The 22892-nt window shown below is 40.7% G+C and overlaps 1 protein-coding gene across 2 annotated transcripts in view; it reads left to right on the forward strand.

Moving 5' to 3' along the window:
- hpcal1.S (hippocalcin-like 1 S homeolog) overlaps nucleotides 1–9902 on the forward strand; it is an 88749-nt gene extending 78847 nt beyond the window's left edge. For both annotated transcript variants that reach the window (XM_041565056.1, XM_018265939.2), the window contains 2 exons: nucleotides 3004–3109; nucleotides 8700–9902. In XM_041565056.1, coding sequence (XP_041420990.1) covers nucleotides 3004–3109; nucleotides 8700–8797 — 204 coding nt within the window. In that variant the 3' untranslated portion in view covers nucleotides 8798–9902. The remainder of the gene's footprint in view (nucleotides 1–3003; nucleotides 3110–8699) is intronic.
- The last annotated feature ends 12990 nt before the right edge of the window (nucleotides 9903–22892 follow it).

A 22892-nucleotide genomic window follows, 5' to 3' on the forward strand; every position in this document is an offset into this window, starting at 1 on the left:
TTTGTGTCTCCAGGCTGGAGTTCAGTAAGAATTGTGAAGTATTTGGAGAGCCATTTCCTGATATCTACTGACTGGAAGTAGCCTCATAACATTTGTGTGTTGTTGGAAAATTTTGGACGTTACAGTATTTGGAATGTCAGCTGTCCATGTAAAGGTGACCATACACTGAGAGATCCGCTCGTTTGGCAATGTCGCCAAACGAGCGGATCTCCCTCTGATATGCCCACCTAACGATGCCTAATGGGCGGTCGGATCGCGGGACCGCATCAACGAATAGATGCGGCCGCGATCCGACGGGATTTTTTGTCCCATCCGATCCAGATCTGGCCGACTTTCGGCCAGATCTCGATCGGTGAAGCCTGTCGGGGGGCCCATACACTGTCTGTCGGCAGCTTTTATCGGCCCGTGTATGGCCACCTTAAAGCCTGGTCTTTGTTCATTGTCTATATCAATTAGCGTTCTGATGATTTGATATAGTTGTGAAGTCGTTTGTTTTATATGTTTATTTTTCCAGATTTGGTTGAAAGGGATTTTCCTAATTACACTAGTTGCAAAGTGGAGAATTTGGAGAGTTAAAAACACGTGCTGTGTCGTGAATAGGAATTTTTCTTTCAATTTATCTTGGGAGTACATTGCATATTTGTTGTCCATTATGTCATGTAAGTTACGCAATCCGTTGTCACTCCATTGTGAAAGAATAGGATTTCGTCTGCCTATAGGAAAGTCGCCATTGCCTATCCATGACAGGTATGGGGAAACAGTTTTTGTTTTTTGGCAATTTGTTTTTTTTTTAGTTCAAATATTTTCACAATGAGCAGCAAAAATAAAACAACATGGCAGCTCCTATCCTGCAGTCTCGAAAATGTATTACAAGTTACACAATAGGGTGCCAAGTTCAAAATGAACAAGAAAACATAGAATAAGAAATGTTCAAATAGTCAACACATTTTATGGTTGTTTTGTTGATTGGAAAGGTTAGAAGATTTCTGTCGGATAAAGATAATATATCTGCACGTATCGCCTGTCTGACAATATCAATGGGTGACTGTCACTATTATTGTCAGGACAATTTCGTACAATTTGCTGTCTGTCAATTAATGGCCAGAACATGGTCTTTTTCCTATAGAAGAGCACTGGGGCCAGCAAAAAAAAATAAATCTGATGAATTATGACTTTTTTTTTTTTAAACTCATAATTATGACTTTTAATGTCATAACTATGACTTTCAAAAGTCATAATTATGAGTTTAAAAGTCATAATTATGATATTAAAAGTCATAATTACGAGATTAAAAGTCATAATTATGAGTTTAAAATTCATAATTACAAGATTAAAAATCATAATTATGAAATTAAAAGTGATAATTACAAGATTAAAAGTGATAATTGCGAGATTAAAAATCATAATTATGACATTAAAAGTCATAATTATGAAATTAAAAGTCAAAATAATGAAATTAAAAGTCATAATTACGAGTTTAAAACTCATAATTATGAGATTAAAAGTCACAGTTTCGATTTTTTTAAAGTCATAATTATGAGATTATGGGGCATATTTATCAAGGGTCGAATTTCGAATTGAAAAAACGTCAAAATTCAAATTCAAAAAGATCAACCGAAATTAAGGGTTTTTTTTTTTGTCGAATAGGTCCGTATTCAGCCGAATTCGAATCGTACAAATCGAAGGAATAGCACATGCGATTGAATTTGATTCAAAGTTTTTCCACAAAAAAACTTTGATTTTTCAAAGTCCACCAATTGCCTCCAAATAGGTTCTAGGAGGTCCCCCATAGGCTAAAACAGCAATTTGGCAGGTTTTAGATGGCGAATGGTTGAAGTCAATTTTTTAAAGGGGACTCGTCACCCAAAAAAATTATTCAAATTCCTATTTTATCACATTAGTCAAGCAAAATGAACTTTAATTACACTATATCAATTATTTGAATCTTGCATCCTTCAGTCTGGGATTTCAAAATTATAGCAAACAGGCAGCAGCCATTTTGTAGACACTGTTATTAAGACAAGTCTTGTATCATCTCAGAATCTTGTTTGTGCACCAGAATGGGGGACCTGATGTCCATCCCCATGCCCTGGCTACACAATTAAATGGTTAAGAGAACGGGGGAATGTGGGGAGAGCAGTGACATCTAGAAAGTGCTGAATGGAAAGTGAAAGTAATTGTCTGCCCCGCCTCTATGCCACGGGCATAGAGGAGTGGCGACAATATTTGATTGACCGCTGAGATTTTTAAATGAGCTTACAACAGCTATGAATGCTTTATTAAAAAATAGAAATTGGATTTCATGTTTAATTTGAAAAGGACTTTTATTATACAGATTTTTGTGTCTGGGTGACAGGTCCACTTTAAAGAGACAATACATAATAAATTTTGATATTCTAATTTTCTAATTTTTTTCAAATTCGAATCGAATTTGGACTATACCCTAGTCGAAGTACACAGAAAATAGCTTGAAATTCACATTTTTTTTGTTCGAAAATTCACCTTGACCTTTGATAAATCTGCCCCATAAAGTCATAATTATGAGACTTCCATATTTTCCTACGTTTATCCTATAATTTAAATTTGAATATTAGTATTAGACCGTTGCATTAAAACATATGATTCCCTCCAATCCCTGAACCAGGGCCAGAACTAGGGGTAGGCAGAAGAGTCACGTGCCTAGGGCGCAAATGTGGAGGGGCGCCAGGCACCGTACCTCTTCTGCGCCTTGCCCCTAGTTCGGACGCTTCTTTCCATACCTGTAGCAGCAATCGATGTAATCCTAGGCGCGCACTCTTCTGCTCATGCGCACGATCGTCTTCTGCGCTTGATCGCCCGTGCGCGCGCACACTTCAGAAGGGGGCAATGTAGTCGGTCGGGTTGCCTTGGGCGCCCGACTGACTTGGCCCGGCACTGCCCTGAACAATACTTGGGACTACTACTACCCCCCCTTATACCTTAATTTTAACTCTTTATTTACACCCAGTGTTTATTCCCCTGCAGGCAATATACAAGATGGTCTCATCAGTGATGAAAATGCCAGAAGATGAATCCACTCCAGAAAAAAGAACAGACAAGATCTTTAAGCAAATGGACACAAATAACGATGGTAAGAAGAGTTGTGATATCTGCTTTCAATAATACTCTGTTGTCGGTAGAGGTGCATGCAGTACAGGTAGGGGATCCATTATTTGGAAACCAGTTATCCAGAAAGCTCTGAAATATGAAAAGGCCATTTCAGATTGACCCCACTTTATCCGAATAATCCAGATTTTGAAAAAATTATTTCCTTTTTCTCTGTAATAATAAAACAGTAGCTTGTACTTGATCCCAACTAAGATATAATTAATCCTTATTGGAAGCAAAACCAGCCTATTGAGTTTATTTGTTTACATGATTTTCCAGCAGACTTAAGGTATAAAGATCAAAATTACAGATCTGTTATCCCAAACATTCTGCATAACAGGTCCCATACCTGTAATCGAGCTGAGCTCACCCTGTAGATTTTGGTCAAGGTTTTGCCAACGTTGTACAATTGACCAATAATAACCAATTAACTGCATGCATAAAGTATGGGCCTATCAGACTCCACTCGGTCAGTCCAAACTGAAATGTCAGCTGCTGGTGCCCCCTATGGTAGTTGGAAGGAGCATGAGCAGATGGGGAAGCGAAAGGGGCCACAGTTCCGTCCCAACACCTTAAGGGCAGAGACACCCGCTCAGATTCAGGGAGATTTAGTCACCTGGCGATAAATCGCCTCTTCTTCGGGGAATCTAAATCGAAGGCGGGATGGCACTCGGAGCGCTTCGTTTTCCGAAGTGGCCCAATGTTTCCTCGTCGGGCAACTTCGGGTGACTTCGGCAAACAAAGCGCACTGATTGCCATACAGCCGGTGATTTACATTCTAGCCGGCGGGGAGGCAGTTCGGGAGATTAGTCGCCGCGAAGAAGAGGAGATTTGTAATCTCCCCAAACGTGGGTCTCTGCCCTAAATGGTTAGATAACAGTCCTAAGATCAAAGAAGCTGAACATCTATTCTCTCCTCCCCCCATGAATCCTTATGGATAAAAGCCATTAAATTTAAATGAATGTCATGGAAAAGGGAGGGGGAGAGGAAGAAAGGAGCAAACTGAGCATGCTCAAGCCCTAGCCCTGGAGGTTTATGCTGAAAGCAGGAAGTCTGATACAGAAGCCCATGAGTATACAATAGAAGGAAAGAAATGCTGTGTTTCTTTTTACAGAGGACTCAGAGCAGCATTACTTTGAGTGTTGACTGTTGTATTTATATAGACCTTTCTGATGAAGCTTACTAAGTTCTAAACTTTCCTACTCCTTTAAAGTGGAGCTGTCACCCAGACATAAAAATCTGTATAATAAAAGTCTTTTTCAAATTAAACATGAAATCTAAATTCTTTTTTTTTATTAAAGGGGTTGTTCACCTTCCAAACAGTTTTTTCAATTCAGTTGTTTTTAGATTGTTCCCCAGAAATAAAGACTTTTTTTAAATACTTTCCATTATTTATTTTTTACGTTTTTTCCAAAATCTAAGTGTAAAGTTGAATGTTTGTGTCTGTGGTGTTTGAGTCTGGCAGCTCAGTAATTCAGGTGCAGACTCTGAACTGTTACAATTTTGCAACATTGAGTTGATCATATTCTCAGCAGCATCTCTGGAGTATTAGCAACAATTGTATCAAGTCTAACAGCTGCCTGTAATGAAACCCAGAGATTCTGCTCAGCAGGGACAAAGATAAGAAATGTATCAACTAAATGTATCCATTTAGAACAGTTTACAGGATCGGCGACCCCGCCTCCCAGAGCTGCTTCAGAAGGAGAGAAATTACACTTTACACTTCAATATTAGAAAAACCGTCACACATAGAAAATAGAAAGTCATTGGAAAAAGTCATTATTTCTGGTGATCTATCTGAAACCAACTAGTTGTTTGAAGGTGAACAACCCCTTTAAAGCATCCATAGTGGTTGTAAGCTCATTTAAAAATCACAGCTGTCAATCAAATATTGCCTGCCCCTCCTCTATGCATAGAGGCGGGGCAGACAATTACTTTCACTTTCCATTCAGCACTTACTAGATGTCACTGCTCTCCCCACATATCCCCGTTCTCTTCACCGTTTAATTGTGTAACCAGGGCATGGGGATGGACATCAGGTCCCCCATTCTGATGCACAAACAAGATTCTGAGATGATACAAGACTTGTCTTAATAACAGTGTCCACAAAATGACTGCTGCCTGCTTGCTATAATTATGAATTCCCAGACTGAAGGAAACAAGATTCAAATAATTTATACAGTGTAATTAAAGTATATTTTGCTTGACTAATGTGATAGGAATATTTTTTTTAGGTGACAGGTCCCCTTTAACAAGTGTGATCAGACACTGTACAACAGGCATTGTGTAATCTGTACTTGGCTCAGGCAATGGACAATTCATTTAATACATGGATGTTAACAAAACAATTGAAAGCATTTCTTGGATGTGGCAGTTTCATGTTTTTTGTTTTTTTTTACATTTCCATGTCTAGCCCTTCCCCATGCAGAATGTGCTTTCTGCTCTTCAGTGCTGCAGGGGAAGCAGAGCAATAGCAAGTCTATCTCCTCCCCATTGCCTAGAGATAAATGAACGGGGGTAACTAGATATGGGGAGTAGTCTCTGCTGCATTTGAATTGTTCCACCCCTGTTTCACGTGTCCAGCAACAAGCCGTTGTGCTCAGCAAGTAAGAGGTGGGGAGGGCTAAAGAGCAATGTTCTGGGTACTCACCAGTCAAAATAGCCTGATAATTATAAATCTCTACAGAAGAGCAGTTTTCTTGTAATTACATTTTTTGCCATTTATCCTCTTTCGGATCTCCATAAGCAGGTTTCCATAGGAACGGGCTATTATCAGGAGATAACGACATGCCATTTAAGAGAGGACCTTATGTTCAGCCACACTTTTGACTTTTTTTTTTCCCTCCATTCCCTAATTTATTATGTTTAAAAAAAACGGCAGTTCCATGGCAGCCGCCAAACTCGGCTCAGAGTAATTATTTACTTTGATGTTTATTTGTATAAAAAAAAAAAACATTTTGAAACCTTTACTTCGATTTTTAGTACTGGAATAGGACCTGTTAACTGGAAACCTATTATCCAGAAATGATGGGACGTTTATGTCCCATAGACTCCATTGTCATAAAATAATTCAAAATTTTAGAACGTATTTCCTTTTTCTCTGTATTAAAGGAGAAGGAAAGGTTAAAACTAAGTAAGCTTTATCAGAAATGTCTATATACCAGTAAACCCTGAAAGTCAAAAGAAACATCACATTTCTTTCCTTCTATTGTGTACACATGGGCTTCTGTATCAGACTTCTTGTTTTCAGCATAAACCTCCAGGGCTTGGGCTTGAGCATGCTCAGTTTGCTCCTCTCTCCCTCCCTCCTCCCCTCACTGCTGTAATCTGAGCTCAGAGCTGTAAGTGAGCAGGGAGAGACTCAGGCAGGAAGTGATGTCACACCAAGCTAATATGGCAACTGCTATCCTAAACAAACAGAGACAGTGTCTAGAGCTGTTTACTCAGGTATGGTAAAGCATTCTGCAGAAGAAATATAGCATTCTAGCTTGCACTATTGTGGCTAATCTGTTAGCAATAGACTGTCTTGGAGCTTTCCTTCTCCTTTAATAAAACAGTTGCTTATACTTGATCTCAACTAAGATATAATTAATCATTAATGGAAACAAAACAATCCTGTTGGGTTTAATTAATGTGTAAATAATTTTTTAGTAGACTTTTAAAGGCCCATTTATCAAAGGTCTAATTTTGAATTCATGCGAGTTTTTTTCTTTTAACTCTAATAAATTCGAATATACTAGAAATTCAGTTGGGAGAGTATTTAAGAAAAAAAAAGCGAATATCTAAAACTCAAACTAATATTACTGACTGAAAACTTGAATCGAATTTGACTAAACTCGAATTGAGTTTGTTCTCCGAAAAAAAAACTGGAATGTCAGGAAGGCTAATAACATCTTCAAATTGGTCACTGGACCTCTCCCATTGACTTCTACATGAACTCGGCAGGTTTAAGGTGGTGAATAGTCAAATTCAAATTATTCCCAGGGTATAGGTTTGATAAATTTCGAAATTCGAATTTGAATTAAAATTGGAATAGAGTTTGGATTATTCACAATTCGAAATTTGAGAGTTTTTGACCAAAAAAAGAAAATTGAAAACTCTAATTTCCAATTTGACCCTTAATAAATCTGCCCCTTAAAGTATGAAGACCCAAATTATGGAAAGATCTGTTATCTGGAAACCCCCAGGTCTGAGCATTCTGGATAACAGTCCCATATCTGTATATCCACATCTCTGCGATTATTATTTTCATTTAGAAACAGAGGTAAATGCAGTCGGAACGTGTTAGCAGCTTATATCAGTCCATGTATGGCCACTTAAAAGCACATCCCTAAATATTATACTTTGACAGCTCTTTATTACTAAGCAACTTGACCTCCCAACATTTTGGAAATAAAAAGAAGGACAAAAAAGTTGGCGTGTATCGCAGCAAATTTTTTTGACCATATCCATTTTTGTGGCCACGCCCCCTAATTACCATGTTCATTTTAAAAAATTTGGCAGGTTCTGAAAGTTTGAACATATTTCTGTGTTTTTTTTCAGTTATTACAGTTTTGCTAATGAAGGTGAATTACCCTTTAAACTAGGGATGCACTGAATACACTATTTTGGATTTGGCCGAACCCCCAAATGCATCGCAAATGTTTTGCCCGAATACCGAACCGAATCCTAATTTGCATATGCAAATTAGGGGTAGGAAGGGGAAAACATTTTTTACTTCCTTGTTTCATGACAAAAAGTCACGTTATTCCCCTCCCTGTCCCTAATTTGCATATGCAAATCAGGATTCGGTTCAGCCGGACAGAAGAATTCAGCCGAATTTTGCTGAAAAAGGCAGAATCCTGCCCGAATCCCGAACCGAATCCTGGATTCAGTGCATCCCTACTTTAAACTGTGAGTAACTTCTCCCAAGGGACCTGTTCTCTTATATTGTTACAATTACTTATTTGCTTATCTTAAAATTGTTACAAAAGTATCTTATCTGCTGCTGTGGCCGTTCTGGGCTCTCTGCCAAAAGCATATTAAGTTAGAAACTTTGTTTCTTTTTCTGGCTGTTCAGTGCAGAGAAAAACGGGACTTTCCAGTACAAAAGAGGGACTGCGGGTTGAGCTGTCAAAAGAGGGACTGTCCCTCTAAAAACGGGACAGTTGGGAGGAAGGCATTGAGAAGAGATAAGGCGGCTTATGGGAACAAGGGACGGAGCAATAGCAGAGAAAGGAAAAGGCAGAATCCACTTTTATGGGCAGATTCCCTGAAACAAGGGTTGCCACCTTTTCATAAAATTTGTACCGGCTGGTGGTCGGGGCGGGAACAATAGGGGCGGGCTGTGATGCAAAGGGGGTGGAGCCATGCCACAGCGATGGACAGAAGGAGGAAAAAAGTTACGTTTCCTGCAGATTGGGGGTGGGCCAAGCGGTTTTGTTAAGGTTATTACTATGTTGCCAATAAATTTGTAATACCAACCCCGGCCTTGGCAGGTGTTTTACTGGCCTTGTGGCAACCCTACTTGTGAGGTCAACTGAACACCAGGTCAACAAAATTCACCTTCCGTTCTTTTTTTCCACCTATTTTAGGTAAACTTTCCCTTGAAGAGTTTATTAAAGGTGCCAAGAGTGATCCTTCGATCGTCCGGTTGCTACAGTGTGATCCGAGCAGTACAAGCCAGTTCTAACCTACCCCCCCCCCCAACCATACGGACTATCGCAACAGGCCATGTGGCTTGTGACTCAAGCTCTGCTTGCAAGTGGATGCCTTCTCCATCGTTCCTCTACTTGTAGTGGATCCCGACCCCGTCGCCAGATTGTTTTCTACGTGTAAGAAAGAAAACAGCCTTGCCCTCTCTCTTTATTTCCCAGTGTCCACATTCCTTCTCTCCCGCATCCAGTCTCACTCAAACCTATGTTTACATGCAGATACAAAGGAATTGTACTCCTGCCGATGTCTCGCTGCCCTGGATTATTATATACGTGGAATATTACGGTGGTGCCACGACACTACGTTGAACTCTTATTTGAATAGAATAAGCAGATCGTGTTTTTTTCGCTTTGAAACAAAATCTAAGCGATATGGACTCAATTTTGAAAGCACAAGAAAATACACTTTTTTTTTCTTCTTCTTTGAAGAGAATCGCTTGGAAGTTCTTTAATAATAAATGTCATATATATATATATAAATAGATCTATCTATACATATTTGTTTATTGTGTATTGCTCTCATCTGTGAATATGTGCTCATTTTGTTCATGCGTAAGCCCTTGAATGCCATAGATTTAACTGGGGTAATGTAATAAACGTCGGCAAGGTTGCACCAAGTCTAGTAACTAATTATGGGCGAATTTGTCCCGTTTCACTTTGCAGCGAAAAATTCACGAAACTGCAATTTTTACGCAGTGGACAATTCACCGTCGTCAAAGTTGACGCTGGCGCCCATTAAAGTAAATGGACCACCGTCTGTCTAAATGGGCGTCGGAGCCATTGACGACGTCGAAACTGTCACCGGAATTTTCGCCATGAATTTTTGTAGGAAAATTTGCGAATTTATTCCCTGGTGGCGAACTGGGCAAATTCGCTGCGAATTCGCCCATCATTACTAGTAAACCATAGCAACCAATCAGATGCTTGCCTTCAAACAGTTACTTATTTGCTACTTTTGGTTTTTAGACATAGTGTCATTTTGTTTCTTTTTTTTATACTTTTATTACATTACCCCCCAAAAACGTCTTTAGGCATTTAAGTAATTAAAGGGGAGCTTCGCCTAAAAATAAATGTTGGCAATTTTAAATTATTCAGCAGTTAATGTATATTATATTATAATGCAATTCTAGACAAAAGTCAGTGAAGCCTCTTCGCAGACTGTGGGCTGAAATATCTTAACTTGAGATCCTCCAGTTCGAGACCCTGGTTCAGTGTTATAAATGAAGGATAAAGACAAGAGAATGTGTGAAGTTGTAAATTGTGTGGAGCAAAAAGAATCTCCTTCTGAAAGTGAGTTACTTTTGTGTGCTTGTATGGTGTCTATTCTTAGTCTCTGTTTCCTTCCTGGGGACAATAAATGGTAGCGCTGTCTTGCTTGGAAGGCATAAATCCTAAATATACACTCAGGTTTAGAGTTTCAGGCAATTCACTTTTATATTTAAAGTCCTTCTGCTGGTTTAGCTGTGACAATGGAAGAGCTAAGAAAGCTTAGGTGACGCACAGCAAATGAAACCGCAGACATTGTAAAATGCATATATGTATAAAAGCAAAAAAGTAATCATTACAAACAGGAAAGCCTGGGTTATTAAAGGAGAAAGCTACCGAAGCTGTTTATTGCCAATAGATTAGCCACAATAGTACAAGCTATAAGACTATATTTATTCTGTAGAATGCTTTACCATACCTAAGTAAACAGATCTAGAAGCTCTCTGTTTGTTTAGGATAGCAGCTGCCATGTTAGCTTGGTGTGACATCACTTCCTGCCTGAGTCTCTCCCTGCTCACTCATAGCTCTGGGCTCAGATTACAGCAGGGAGGGGAGGAGCGAGGGGGAGAGGAAGAGAGGAGCAAACTGAGCATGCTCAAGCCCTAGCCCTGAAAACAGGAAGTCTGATACAGAAGCCCGTGAGTACACAATAGAAGGAAAGAAATGCTGTGTTTCTTTTTACAGAGGACTCAGAGCAGAATTACTTTGAGGGTTTACTGGTGTATTTATATAGACCTTTTCTTACTTAATTTTAGCCTTTCCTTCTCCTTTAAGGGAGATGATTATTCCATGGCAGCATCCAATTAAGTGAGTGGAAATATGTGCAACACCCTTGAATGAGTTCACAGAATCATGTGCACTCTTTGCTGTAATGCCGGGCTTCAGAGATGCAAACGAAGTGACGGTCAAAAGGTACACAATTTTGTTTAAGGAGCAATCAAGGGAGGGTGATTATGAAATGGCAGCATCCCGTTAAGCTAGTGCCACATGGGGGCCAAAATCATACCTCCCAACATTTTGGAAGTAAGAAGAGGGACAAAAATGTATTTAGCATGTAGCGCAGCCATTTTTGACCACGCCCCTTTCTGTGGCCACACCTCCTAATACCGCGTTCATTTTACAAAATTTGGCAGGTTATAAAAGTTTGAAAATAATTCTCCTTATCTAAACTGTTTTTTTGTGTCTCAAAATTGTTACAAAGTATCTTATTTGCACCTGTTAGCTGTTCTGTGCTCTCTGCTAAAAGCCAATTAAGTTAGAAACTTTGTTTCTTTTTCTGGCTGTTCAGTGCAGAGAAGATAGGGACTTCCATTACAAATGAGGGACTGCAGGTTGAGCTGTCAAAAGAGGGACTGTCCCTCCGAAAAAGGGACGGTTGGGAGGTATGCAAAATCAGTTTGCTTACCGATTTCTGCACCAATGCAGGCTGTAGCCTCCTCTCTGCATCCAGAACCATTGGGTTGGCTCTGATGAGAACACACTCAATGGCAGATTTATTAAGGGTCAAATTGAAATTTCGGATTTTTTTTTTATGGTCAAAACTGTCAAATTCGACTAGGGAATTATCCAAACTCGATTCGAGTTCTAATTCGATTTTCAAGATTTATCATCCTCTGGACCTAAGAATTCGATTGGACTATTCGCCACCTAAAACCTGTATAAGTCAATGGGAGAGGTCCAGTGATCATTTTGGAGATGTTTGTAGCCTTCCTGACATTCGAATTTGAAACTTGAATCAAGTTTGATCGAATTTGAATTGAATTAGATTTGAGTTTTCGGGTCATTTAAATGTGTCCGGGTTTTACATTTTCAATTTTTTTAATAAATAACCCCTGATTGAATTTCGAGTAAAATCTAATTCATGTGAGTTAAAAAAAAAAAAAAACTTGCATGAATTCGAAATTCGACCCTTGATACATTTGCCTTCCCGTGAATTTTGGCAAAGAATTTCAAGACTTTGCATTTCACACCAACATTTTCAGAGTTGTGTTTGTGCCGGAGCAACACAGCAGTTCCGGATGCAAAAAGGAGAGGAGGCTACTGCCCAAGTTAGGGGCTGAATTTGGTCCCCCTGTAGCATCAGCCACATGTAAAATACATGTTTACAACAGAAACATTTGAAGTTAGAAATACATAGACTAGAAAGGAAGTGTGCATGATTTTGTGAAAGTGAATGCAATGGCAGCATCCCATTAAGTGAGTAAAATATGTTTAAAGGGATCCTGTCATCGGAAAACATGTTTTTTTCAAAACGCATCAGTTAATAGTGCTACTCCAGCAGAATTCTGCACTGAAATCCATTTCTCAAAAGAGCAAACAGATTTTTTTATATTCAATTTTGGGGCTAGACATTTTGTCAATTTCCCAGCTGCCCCTGGTCATGTGACTAGTGCCTGCACTGTAGGAGAGAAATGCTTTCTGGCAGGCTGCTGTTTTTCCTCCTCAATGTAACTGAATGTGTCTCAGTGAGACATGGGTTTTTACTATTGAGTGTTGTTCTTAGATCTACCAGGCAGCTGTTATCTTGTGTTAGGGAGCTGTTATCTGGTTACCTTCCCATTGTTCTTTTGTTTGGCTGCTGGGGGGGGGAGGGAGGGGTGATATCATTCCAATTTGCAGTACAGCAGTAAAAAGTGATTGAAGTTTATCAGAGCACAAGTCACATGACTGGGGGCAGCTGGGAAATTGACAATATGTCTAGCCCCATGTCAGATTTCAAAATTGAATATAAAAAAATCTGTTTGCTCTTTTGAGAAATGGATTTCTGCGCAAAATTCTGTTGGAGCAGCACTATTAACTGATTCATTTTGGAAAAAATGTTTTTTTCCCATGACAGTATCCCTTTAAATACACAAATATTTGTTGTTTTGTTTAATGTTTTGGAGAGAAGCAGAAAGGTAACTAGCAAAAAGTGCACATGATTCTGTATAAGGAGTGATCAAGAAAGGAAAGTAGCAAAACCTTATTTTTTAAACATACTCTACAGTGAGTAAGAAGACACTTATTTTTAGCTGAACTTCCCTTTAATGGTGGATGTAGGTGTCAAGGGCCCCTACCTTTTTGTTTTAATGATTATTCTAATGTTGATTGCACATTGTTGATGTGATATGTGTACATTCCACAGTATTGATCGCTATTTAACAGGAATTGCATGAGCAGAAGTTTGTGTCATTACTGAATGCTAACATTTTGCTGAAAGGTCAGTCTTTTGTCAGTCGTTCCGGAGCCAATTATGCTTGAGAATGTTCTAAACAAGAAGATATTCCGCCAGGTGTTTCTCTGCAACACTTTACATCTCCTATCCCCCCCTTCGTCATGAAATTGTATCTTGGAAATGAACTGGATAAATCCCACAGCTTTTAATGTCCTAAACTTTGCTTTAAATTGCAATGCTCTTGCTGTCAGAATTAAAAAAAAAAAAATCAAAACTAAAAAAAAAAATACAAAATACAAATGTCTTGTGCGTTCCAGTTTTACGTAATATCTGCCTGATGCCAAGAATTAATATTTTAAATAAAATAACTTTGGATGTTTGTCCTGCTTGAGTTGTGTGTATCCGAACGGAACTTGCCAGTGTGTAAGGGTAGGACTAACGGACGTTTTCGGCGCGTTCCAGCGCGCTGTGACAAAACGCCAGCGTCAAATCGCATGCGACGGAAAGAAGGTAAGTGAATGCATTGTCGGATAAAATGGCAACGTTGATCCGACGCGACACGACTGTCGAGTGCAGACACTGCACGTTGCGTCTGCATCTGACAGTCGTGCCGCGTCGGATCAACGATGCAACTTCATCCGACATTTCTATCTCTTACCTTATTTCCGTCGCATGCGTTTTGACGATGGCGTTTTGTCGGATTGCGCCAAAAACGTCCGTGTAGTCCTACCCTGTCATGCAGCGGGAGGAGGGCGATGTGCACACACAATGGAGGATGTGAGCCGGACCTGCAAATACTTTTTCCCTGGTAAGACCAGCTCTAAAGTTAAAATGTACCACCGAACATCAGATTTTGGATGTTTGTATCCAAGTCCCTACAGCCCCCTTCTCTGGTCTTTTTTAAGCAGAGCAACATCAGAAGAGTTTCTTTGTCTTCTTCTGAAAATTTCTTCTGACTGTCAGCCGTTTGGAAAAATTTACCTGCAGGTGGCACTGTTGTTTAAGTTTCATATATTAGCAATTTCCAGCATTTGGCACAAGGTGGTACATCCAATAGGCAAGGGAACAATCCAGTACTACGTTAACATCCTGTGCCAGTGATTGGTTCCTGAATTTGTGAACTTTGGTTTGACTAGTACCAAACCTGTAGAAAGGATTCAAGTGATCCAAGCATAGGGGAACCAAGCAGTTTGCCTAAAACATACACCACCCATAATAGAAGTACCAGGATGCCAATTGCAATATATATTATAACAATGAGACATCACTGTTACAAATGTAACAGATCATAGAACCTGGGACATATCTGTAAAATAATCATATAAATTATTTAGAAATTATTATTAACATTAAACTACTTTCATCTTTTCTCCTGTTTCTGCTTTACTGCTGCTGCAGGGTTCTGGCACATATTTTATCAGGCCTGTATCAAAATTGTATAATTGGACGACAGATATTAATAGGCATCGATGTAAGTCAGCTCCAAACCTAATTTAATCTAAAACTTTTAGCACAGGCTTGCCAGGCCTGTTAAATCCTTTAAGATTTGGAGAAGTCATTTTAATTGACATTGACAATTTTAATGAGATCAGGGAGGAGGTGCTGCGAGGGTGAGTTAACGAACCAAGACCTGGGAATTCACTGGAGGAGAAGAAAAAGGCATAGATGGAAGTACGCACAGTTGTATAGACCCTTTTTATTTTGTTTTTGGTTTGTTTTAGAGAAGAAAACGTAAACATGTCGCTGTAGCAGTTGCTTAACTACAACACTCCTTTGAGAAAAGCCTAAACACACTAAACACACTAAATAAAGAAGGAAACTGTGTGTGGTCAGCTATAAATAATACATAATATAATGCAACTAAAAAAGCTCTAAATTAGAATCTAGAAAACAAATATAAACCACCACAAAGAAGGACATTCAGTTTGTATATAATATATAACCCTAATTTGGTTACTGTCTTTAAATAGCAATTAACCCTTTGCAGTCCAGGGTCCTGAATCCCTTTCGCCTATGAAAAGTACTGGGAATTACAGCACAGTGCCTCCACCTAGGGAACACTGAGGAGCACACCTCAGGGGATTTCCATTAGGAAAAATAAAACACACAGTTTGCAATAAAACAAATATAAACTTCACATAAAACTGTATTTAGTAACTGTAAATGCAAATCACACAATATCACTTTACTCTGGGGAACCTGTGTGGACTATCAACCCCTGGCACATTCTCTCAATGCCACAGTCCCACACCGGGTGGATAAATGCAGAATAAATCTGGTAAGTTCAATGTCCCTTGCCCAAGAGCTCTTATGTCCCCAGGTAGTGCTACCTGCCCCATGTGCAGTTCTCTTTGAAAGTAGTAGCCGCTCTTACGTGGCAGGTACACAAGCAAGACCTGTCCTCACCCTGGGGAATCACATAGTGGCCAAAGTATCCACAGGCAGTAGATAGAAACTGGCTCTCCCTAATGCTAAGATACTTTATCAAAGCAGAGCAAAATGCAGCCTTTTCCTTCTCCCTTTCAAACAGCACCGTCACACTCCACAGATCTGGATCTCTCTGGCTGCTGCAGCAGGGATTTCCCTTTATAAGCTCTGTCGGTACCCCTGTACATTTGGCTCCTATGTCAGGCACTCCCCCTCTCCCATGGATGCACTGGGGTGCCCAGCCAAGTGGATGGCTCTCCAGCCTGTAACAGCTGGATGATGTCACAGACAGAAAAACAGGGAAAGATTTGTCTGAGCACCTACATTTATAAAAGCCAGGGGTGGAATTAGGTGTCGGCAATACAGGCATGTGCCTAGGAATCAATGGCAGGGGGCACAAGCGGGTTGTGCTAGTGGAGGGTGGCAAATGAAAGCAAAAGGTACTTCCCTTGGGTGGCAGTACCTCTTAGCCCTGCTCTGATATAAGCTCCTGCACAACCATGGCTAGAATTTATAGTTATGCTAGCAATAAGTTCTCAATGCAGAAGGCATAGAAATGGGGGAAGGAACAGGGAGGGGTCATTGAGGGCATGGAGGTCTTGGAAGGAGTAGGATGGAGGCACAGAGGGTATTGAGATAGGTAAGCAGTGGAGAGGTGGCAGAAGGCACATAAATGGTGGAAGGAACAGGGAGGAGGCAGTAGGGGCATGGAGGTCTTGGAAGGAGTGGAGTGGGGGCAGAGAGAATGTAGAGATAGGTAAGCAGTGGTGGAAGAGAAACCATGGAGAATGAGGAAGAGGGCTAATTTACGTAATGGTACCAAGTTTATGTACCTGGCACCAAGGATCCACTTTCACAGAAGTGAGATGTAGATGTTGCTAAATGTTATAGCAATTATATTAGCCCATGTCCCCAATAAGAAAGATAATGGGGCTCACATGGGCACACAGAGAGATCCTCTGGTATTGGGTTCAGTCGGACTGTATGGACTTGATTAAAAATATAATGTGCTTGAGCTGGGAGCATTAAGGTAGGAAAGGGAATAATGAAAATATAATAATGCTAATACTATTCTCGGGGCTCTGGAAATGGCATTATTATATTACATTGACAGAACATTGTGTGATTCATATGTATTATTCACTTCTGTGAACTGTTATTATGCAGCATGTTGTATTCTCCATGGGAATATTTATTTTGTTACCTTTATTTTGTCGGTATAACCCTATAATCCTGTGGCTTCTTTCTAAGAGATTCGTCATCAATGAGACTTAAACAAACACATTTGTCTCCCAGTTTAGTGTCATTTGGTGATACTGTATTTGGGTCAGATGGGTTTGGGCCAAAGAATTATAGTTATAATTGCCCAGCTAACTCAAACACAACTTGTGCACTGTGGTTGGGCTCCAGAAGGCTGGTCTTCATCTTTAGTGGGATTTTTTTTTCTGGAACTTGGAGTCGGCTCAGGTTCAAGCTGGGTTGGACCTGGGTTGAGAAGGGCCTGGTCAGAGAGAGTGAGGGTTGGAAAACTATTGATCATATAATTAGTGCTCTAAATAGATATACAGGTAGAGATGATCTTCAGCATCCAAACGGTTCTTCCCAACAAAATAATATCACTATCAGACTCTTTGTTGAGCCGCATAGAGATATTTATGAAATATGTGAATAACTAAATCACTTTTGTTTTGTCCTTCTCTCTAATAGACTGCCCCATAAGGATAGGGGTTACCATGGCAATATATTGTACTGTCTCAAATAGAAGAGGGAGGTGATTTGTCTGAAGAACCTAATGATAGGATAAGTTTCCCAGAAACTCTTAATCACACAGTAAAGGACAGCAGCTGATCTCTTGGGAATGGAGACCAATCTCCTCGGGCCTTTGTTATTTTCTTCCTGTGGCCTCAGGGATCTGTATAAACTGTGCAGCAAATCTCAGACCTTCCCTCCGTGAATCCATGAAGCCTGTATTTTCTTCCGAATATAATTTGTCTCTATCGAGGGCAAAAAGCAAAGAGAAGCACCATAAAACGTTGTTTTATTAACGTTGCTCTTGACACAGGTAATATCTCTGAGAAGATTTTCACAACTTTTCACCTAGTTTTTTTTTTTTTTTTTAAATCATTCTTCCCTCCTCCTCAACTTTGTCACTGATACCTATGTGTACCAAGACTGCTGGGTCTTCCTCAGCCCTTCTCAATAATCTGTCCACTTGCTCCATCACATGCCAAACTCTAGCACCAGGCAAGAAACAGACTGTTCGGCATGAAGGGTCCTTGCGACATATTACCCTATCCACCTTTCTAATAACTGAATCCCCTATAACTGAAACCTGCCTTTACTTCCTCACACTCCCCCCACCGCCTATATTAGAGACGCTGCCTCCCAGGGTGCTCTGAGAGAAAGTCCTGCTCCATACACACCAGTTCAGAGCTTTTCTCCCCAGCATCTTCATCCAAAATGGTGATTTTGTTGCTTTGGACGAGCTGTGGTACGGAACTCATTTTAGGACATCCTCCGAGGAAATCCCTGTCCTTTATGCAATCTCCTATGCTAGAGGAATGCAACATCGCCTGCTTTTCAACTCACCCCTCCCTCAAAGCAGACGTCACACCTCGCTCCTCCCTCCTCAGCTGTCAGCTCCTGCTCCTCAGTCATCGGACCTGGGTCCTCGCTCCTCCCTCCTCAGCCATGTGTCCTGGGTCCTCACTCCTCCCTCCTCAGCCATCCGACATGGGTCCTGGATCCTCATTCCTCCCTCCTCAGCCATCTGTCCTGGGTGGTTGCTTCTCCTCCTTCCCTCCCTCCCTCCTCAGCCATCAGTCCTGGGTCCTAGTTTCTCCCTCCCCATCGAAGGTGGAGGACTGAGGACAGAAGGCGGAGGACGTAGGGCGGAAGGCGGAGTGCTGAGGAGGAAGTTCGTATGGCTGACGGCTGAGAAGGGCCTGTAGAGGACGGAGGTGTGACCGCAGCATTTGAGGATGAGTAACAGTAAAAGCACCCGATGCGGCATTCATAAGCCATAGGAGATCACATGGAGGACAGGGATTTCCTCGGAGGAAGTCCATACTGTGGACCAGCCCCCCTACACTTTCGTCCCCTACTTCCCCTCCTGACTGTAACAAACCTATCTCACTCATTAGCCTCCACTGCCCCTTCTCCACCCCCACTACACTAGCCCCTGCCAGTGGTTGCTCTGTGAGCCTCCTTTCCTCCTCCAAGTTTGCCGCTGCCCTCAGTGCTACAAGTTCCTCCCTTAGAGTCTGAAGTTCAGATTCCAAGATTAAAAACCACCTGCATCTCCACCACATTTATTTCTAAAATCATGAAAGTCAAAAGGCTTATGCTCTTATACATATAAATGAAATCCCAGTTCTACATGCCAGCAGTAAAGCTAATGCTGTTTAGGAGGGGCCTGTAAGGACATCCAAAGCTTCCTATGGAAAAGGTCTTACACCACTGCATGATGACTAAAGGAAAAAGAGCCCTGATTATTTGTTTTTCATCTGTGATACAATTAAGTAATTGTTTAATATATCCTGACCTGGACGGAAATAACTTTGTGTGGGTGTTCCCTTGGATACATAGTCCTGTGTTACATTACTTATTTACTTACTTACTCATGGATCTGAGATTTTTTTTCATCCGAGCTCTGTGTTTAAACTGAAATATCTGCAAATTTAGAAGTGTTTTCCATTCAAAACCACACAAACACCCATAGAACATGCATTCTTCTGAGCTGCAATGCCATAGCTGTATTCCATCCAGAATTTTGATTTGTCACTCAATAACCTTGAAAAACTGCAAAGGCTTCAGCCATCATAGCAAGCAACCCTCCCAGCTCTCTTGTGCATAAGAGCAGACTGCCTTTGTGCCAGAGAATGCAAATAAGAAGGCTTCTGGCATTACAGATGGCGATACTACTGCCAAGAAAAGCCTTTAAAGCTAAAGTGAAGGTGATATTTGAGTCAAGGTAGAAGAGGCACCTTATCCAATCAGGAAGATCGCACGAAATACTTAAAGGGATACTGTCATGGGGAAAAAAACTTTTTCAAAATGAATCAGTTAATAGTGCTGCTCCAGCAGAATTCTGCACTGAAATCCATTTCTCAAAAGAGCAAACAGATTTTTTTATATTCAATTTTGAAATCTGACATGGGGCTAGACATTTTGTCATTTTCCCAGCTGCCCCTGGTCATGTGACTTGTGCCTGCACTTTAGGAGAGTAATGCTTTCTGGCAGGCTGCTGTTTTTCCTTCTCAATGTAACTGAATGTGTCTCAGTGGGACATGGGTTTTTACTATTGAGTGCTGTTCTTAGATCTACCAGGCAGCTGTTATCTTGCGTTAGGGAGCTGCTATCTGGTTACCTTCCCATTGTTCTGTTGTTTGGCTGCTGGGGTGGTAAAGGGAGGGGGTGATATTACTTCAAATTGCAGTACAGCAGTAAAGAGTGATTGAAGTTTATCAGAGCACAAGTCACATGACTTGGGGCAGCTGGGAAATTGACAATATGTCTAGCCCCATGTCAGATTTCAAAATTGAATATAAAAAAATCTGTTTGCTATTTTGAGAAATGGATTTCAGCGCAGAATTCTGCTGGAGCAGCACTATTAACTGATTCATTTTGAAAAAAAATTTTTTTCCCATGACAGTATCCCTTTAATTTCCTGTATACGTTCCTCTTCTAAACCATAGAGTCTTGGAATCCACCCTTCCATGGGGTAGGAAGAACTCATAGTAAATTGATAGGTGTTACGTATGAGAATTGTCATGAAAGTTGGATTGGATTTAGCAAAAAAATAAACAAAATTGGCAATCTTGGGGACATCACAAGGATAGAACGGATCAGCTGAATGGGTGGTTGTTCCTCCCTTTTATTGGGAGTGTTATTACTGATAATTTATGCCAAAACAAAAACAGGACAAAAAAGTAGAAACTCATTATAAAGTGATCCAGGCATAGAATCACAACCAAGGAAATTGAAATCTATAAAAGTGGTGGGTGTTTGAAAAATCTATTAGGGCCACAAAAATTTAGTAACAACAGCAAGCCATTGTTTTTGTACCTTTGTACCGAACGCCATATATTGTATATACTTTCTGGTCTTAATAAACCTCCCCACACTCTATGGGGCCGATTCACTAACTTCGAGTGAAGGATTCGAAGTAAAAAAAACTTTGAATTTCGAAGTTTTTTTTGGGCTACTTCGACCATCGAATGGGCTACTTCGACCTTCGACTACGACCTTGAATCGAAGGATTCGAAGTAAAAATCGTTCGACTATTAGACCATTCGATATTGAAGTACTGTCTCTTTAAAAAAACTTCGACCCCCTAGTTCGTCATCTAAAAACTACCAAAGTCAATGTTAGCCAATGGGGAAGGTCCCCATAGGCTTGCCTAACTTTTTTTGATCGAAGGATATTCCTTCGATCGTTGGATTTAAATCCTTCGAATCGTTCGATTCGAAGGATTTAATCGTTCGATCGAAGGAATAATCCTATCTGCGCTAAATCCTTCGACTTCGATATTCGAAGTCGAAGGATTTTAGTTCCTATTCGAATATCGAGGGTTAATTAACCCTCGATATTCGACCCTTAGTGAATCAGCCCCTAAATGTTTCAGAGCAACCTATAGTCCTTCAATTCACCACTGATGGACCAGAAGAGCTTTTCCTACTTGTGAAGTCTGAATAAAGCACTTATACTCCGAGGAAAATACATCTTTTGAGTATCCCAAGCAACACTAGAATTATCAGGATTTGATTCTATTCTTTTAAGCATTATACATTTTCTGTAAAGTGGCGCTTGAAGGGGAAGTTTGAAGTGTGAAGACTGTTATAAGTCTTTTATAGAAAACAAAAACCTTTTGATATGTGTAGCGCAGTGTGAATGTTTTTTTAAATTTATAATAGGGTATCTGTATGAAAGGTGTGGAAAGGGAATTCAGATAATTATAACATAGCTTTAACAGATAATTCTTCACCAGTTATTATCCCCACTGCTACTATAGGCACCATCTCTCCCTACTATACCTTCTATCCCATAGTCACACTCCCTTCCCAGAGACTATTATAAACTGTTACTATAGACACCATCTCTCCCTACTATACCTGCTATCCCACAGCCACACTCCCTTCCCAGAGACTATTATCCACTGTTACTATAGGCACCATCTCTCCCTACTATACTGATATCCCACAGTTACACTCCCTTCCCAGAGACTATTATCCACTGTTACTATAGGCACCATCTCTCCCTACTATACCTGCTATCCCACAGCCACACTCCCTTCCCAGAGACTATTATCCACTGTTACTATAGGCACCATCTCTCCCTACTATACTGATATCCCACAGTTACACTCCCTTCCCAGAGACTATTATCCACTGTTACTATAGGCACCATCTCTCCCTACTATACCTGCTATCCCACAGTCACACTCCCTTCCCAGAGACTATTATCCCACTGTTACTATAGGCACCATCTCTCCCTACTATACCTGCTATCCCACAGTCACACTCCCTTCCCAGAGACTATTATCCACTGTTACTATAGACACCATCTCTCCCTACTATACCTGCTATCCCACAGTCACACTCCCTTCCCAGAGACTATTATCCACTGTTACTATAGGCACCATCTCTCCCTACTATACCTGCTATCCCACAGTCACACTCCCTTCCCAGAGACTATTATCCCCACTGTTACTATAGGCACCATCTCTCCCTACTATACCTGCTATCCCACAGTCACACTCCCTTCCCAGAGACTATTATCCACTGTTACTATAGGCACCATCTCTCCCTACTATACCTGCTATCCCACAGTCACACTCCCTTCCCAGAGACTATTATCCACTGTTACTATAGGCACCATCTCTCCCTACTATACCTGCTATCCCACAGTCACACTCGCTTCCCAGAGACTATTATCCCACTGTTACTATAGACACCATCTCTCCCTACTATACCTGCTATCCCACAGTCACACTCCCTTCCCAGAGACTATTATCCCACTGTTACTATAGGCACCATCTCTCCCTACTATACCTGCTATCTCACAGTCATACTCCCTTCCCAGAGATTATTATCCCCACTGTTACTATAGGCACCATCTCTCCCTACTATACCTGCTATCCCACAGTCACACTCCCTTCCCAGAGACTATTATCCCACTGTTACTATAGGCACCATCTCTCCCTACTATACCTGCTATCCCGCAGT

Source organism: Xenopus laevis, chromosome 5S (assembly GCF_017654675.1).
Source record: "Xenopus laevis strain J_2021 chromosome 5S, Xenopus_laevis_v10.1, whole genome shotgun sequence".
Lineage (NCBI taxonomy): Eukaryota > Metazoa > Chordata > Amphibia > Anura > Pipidae > Xenopus > Xenopus laevis.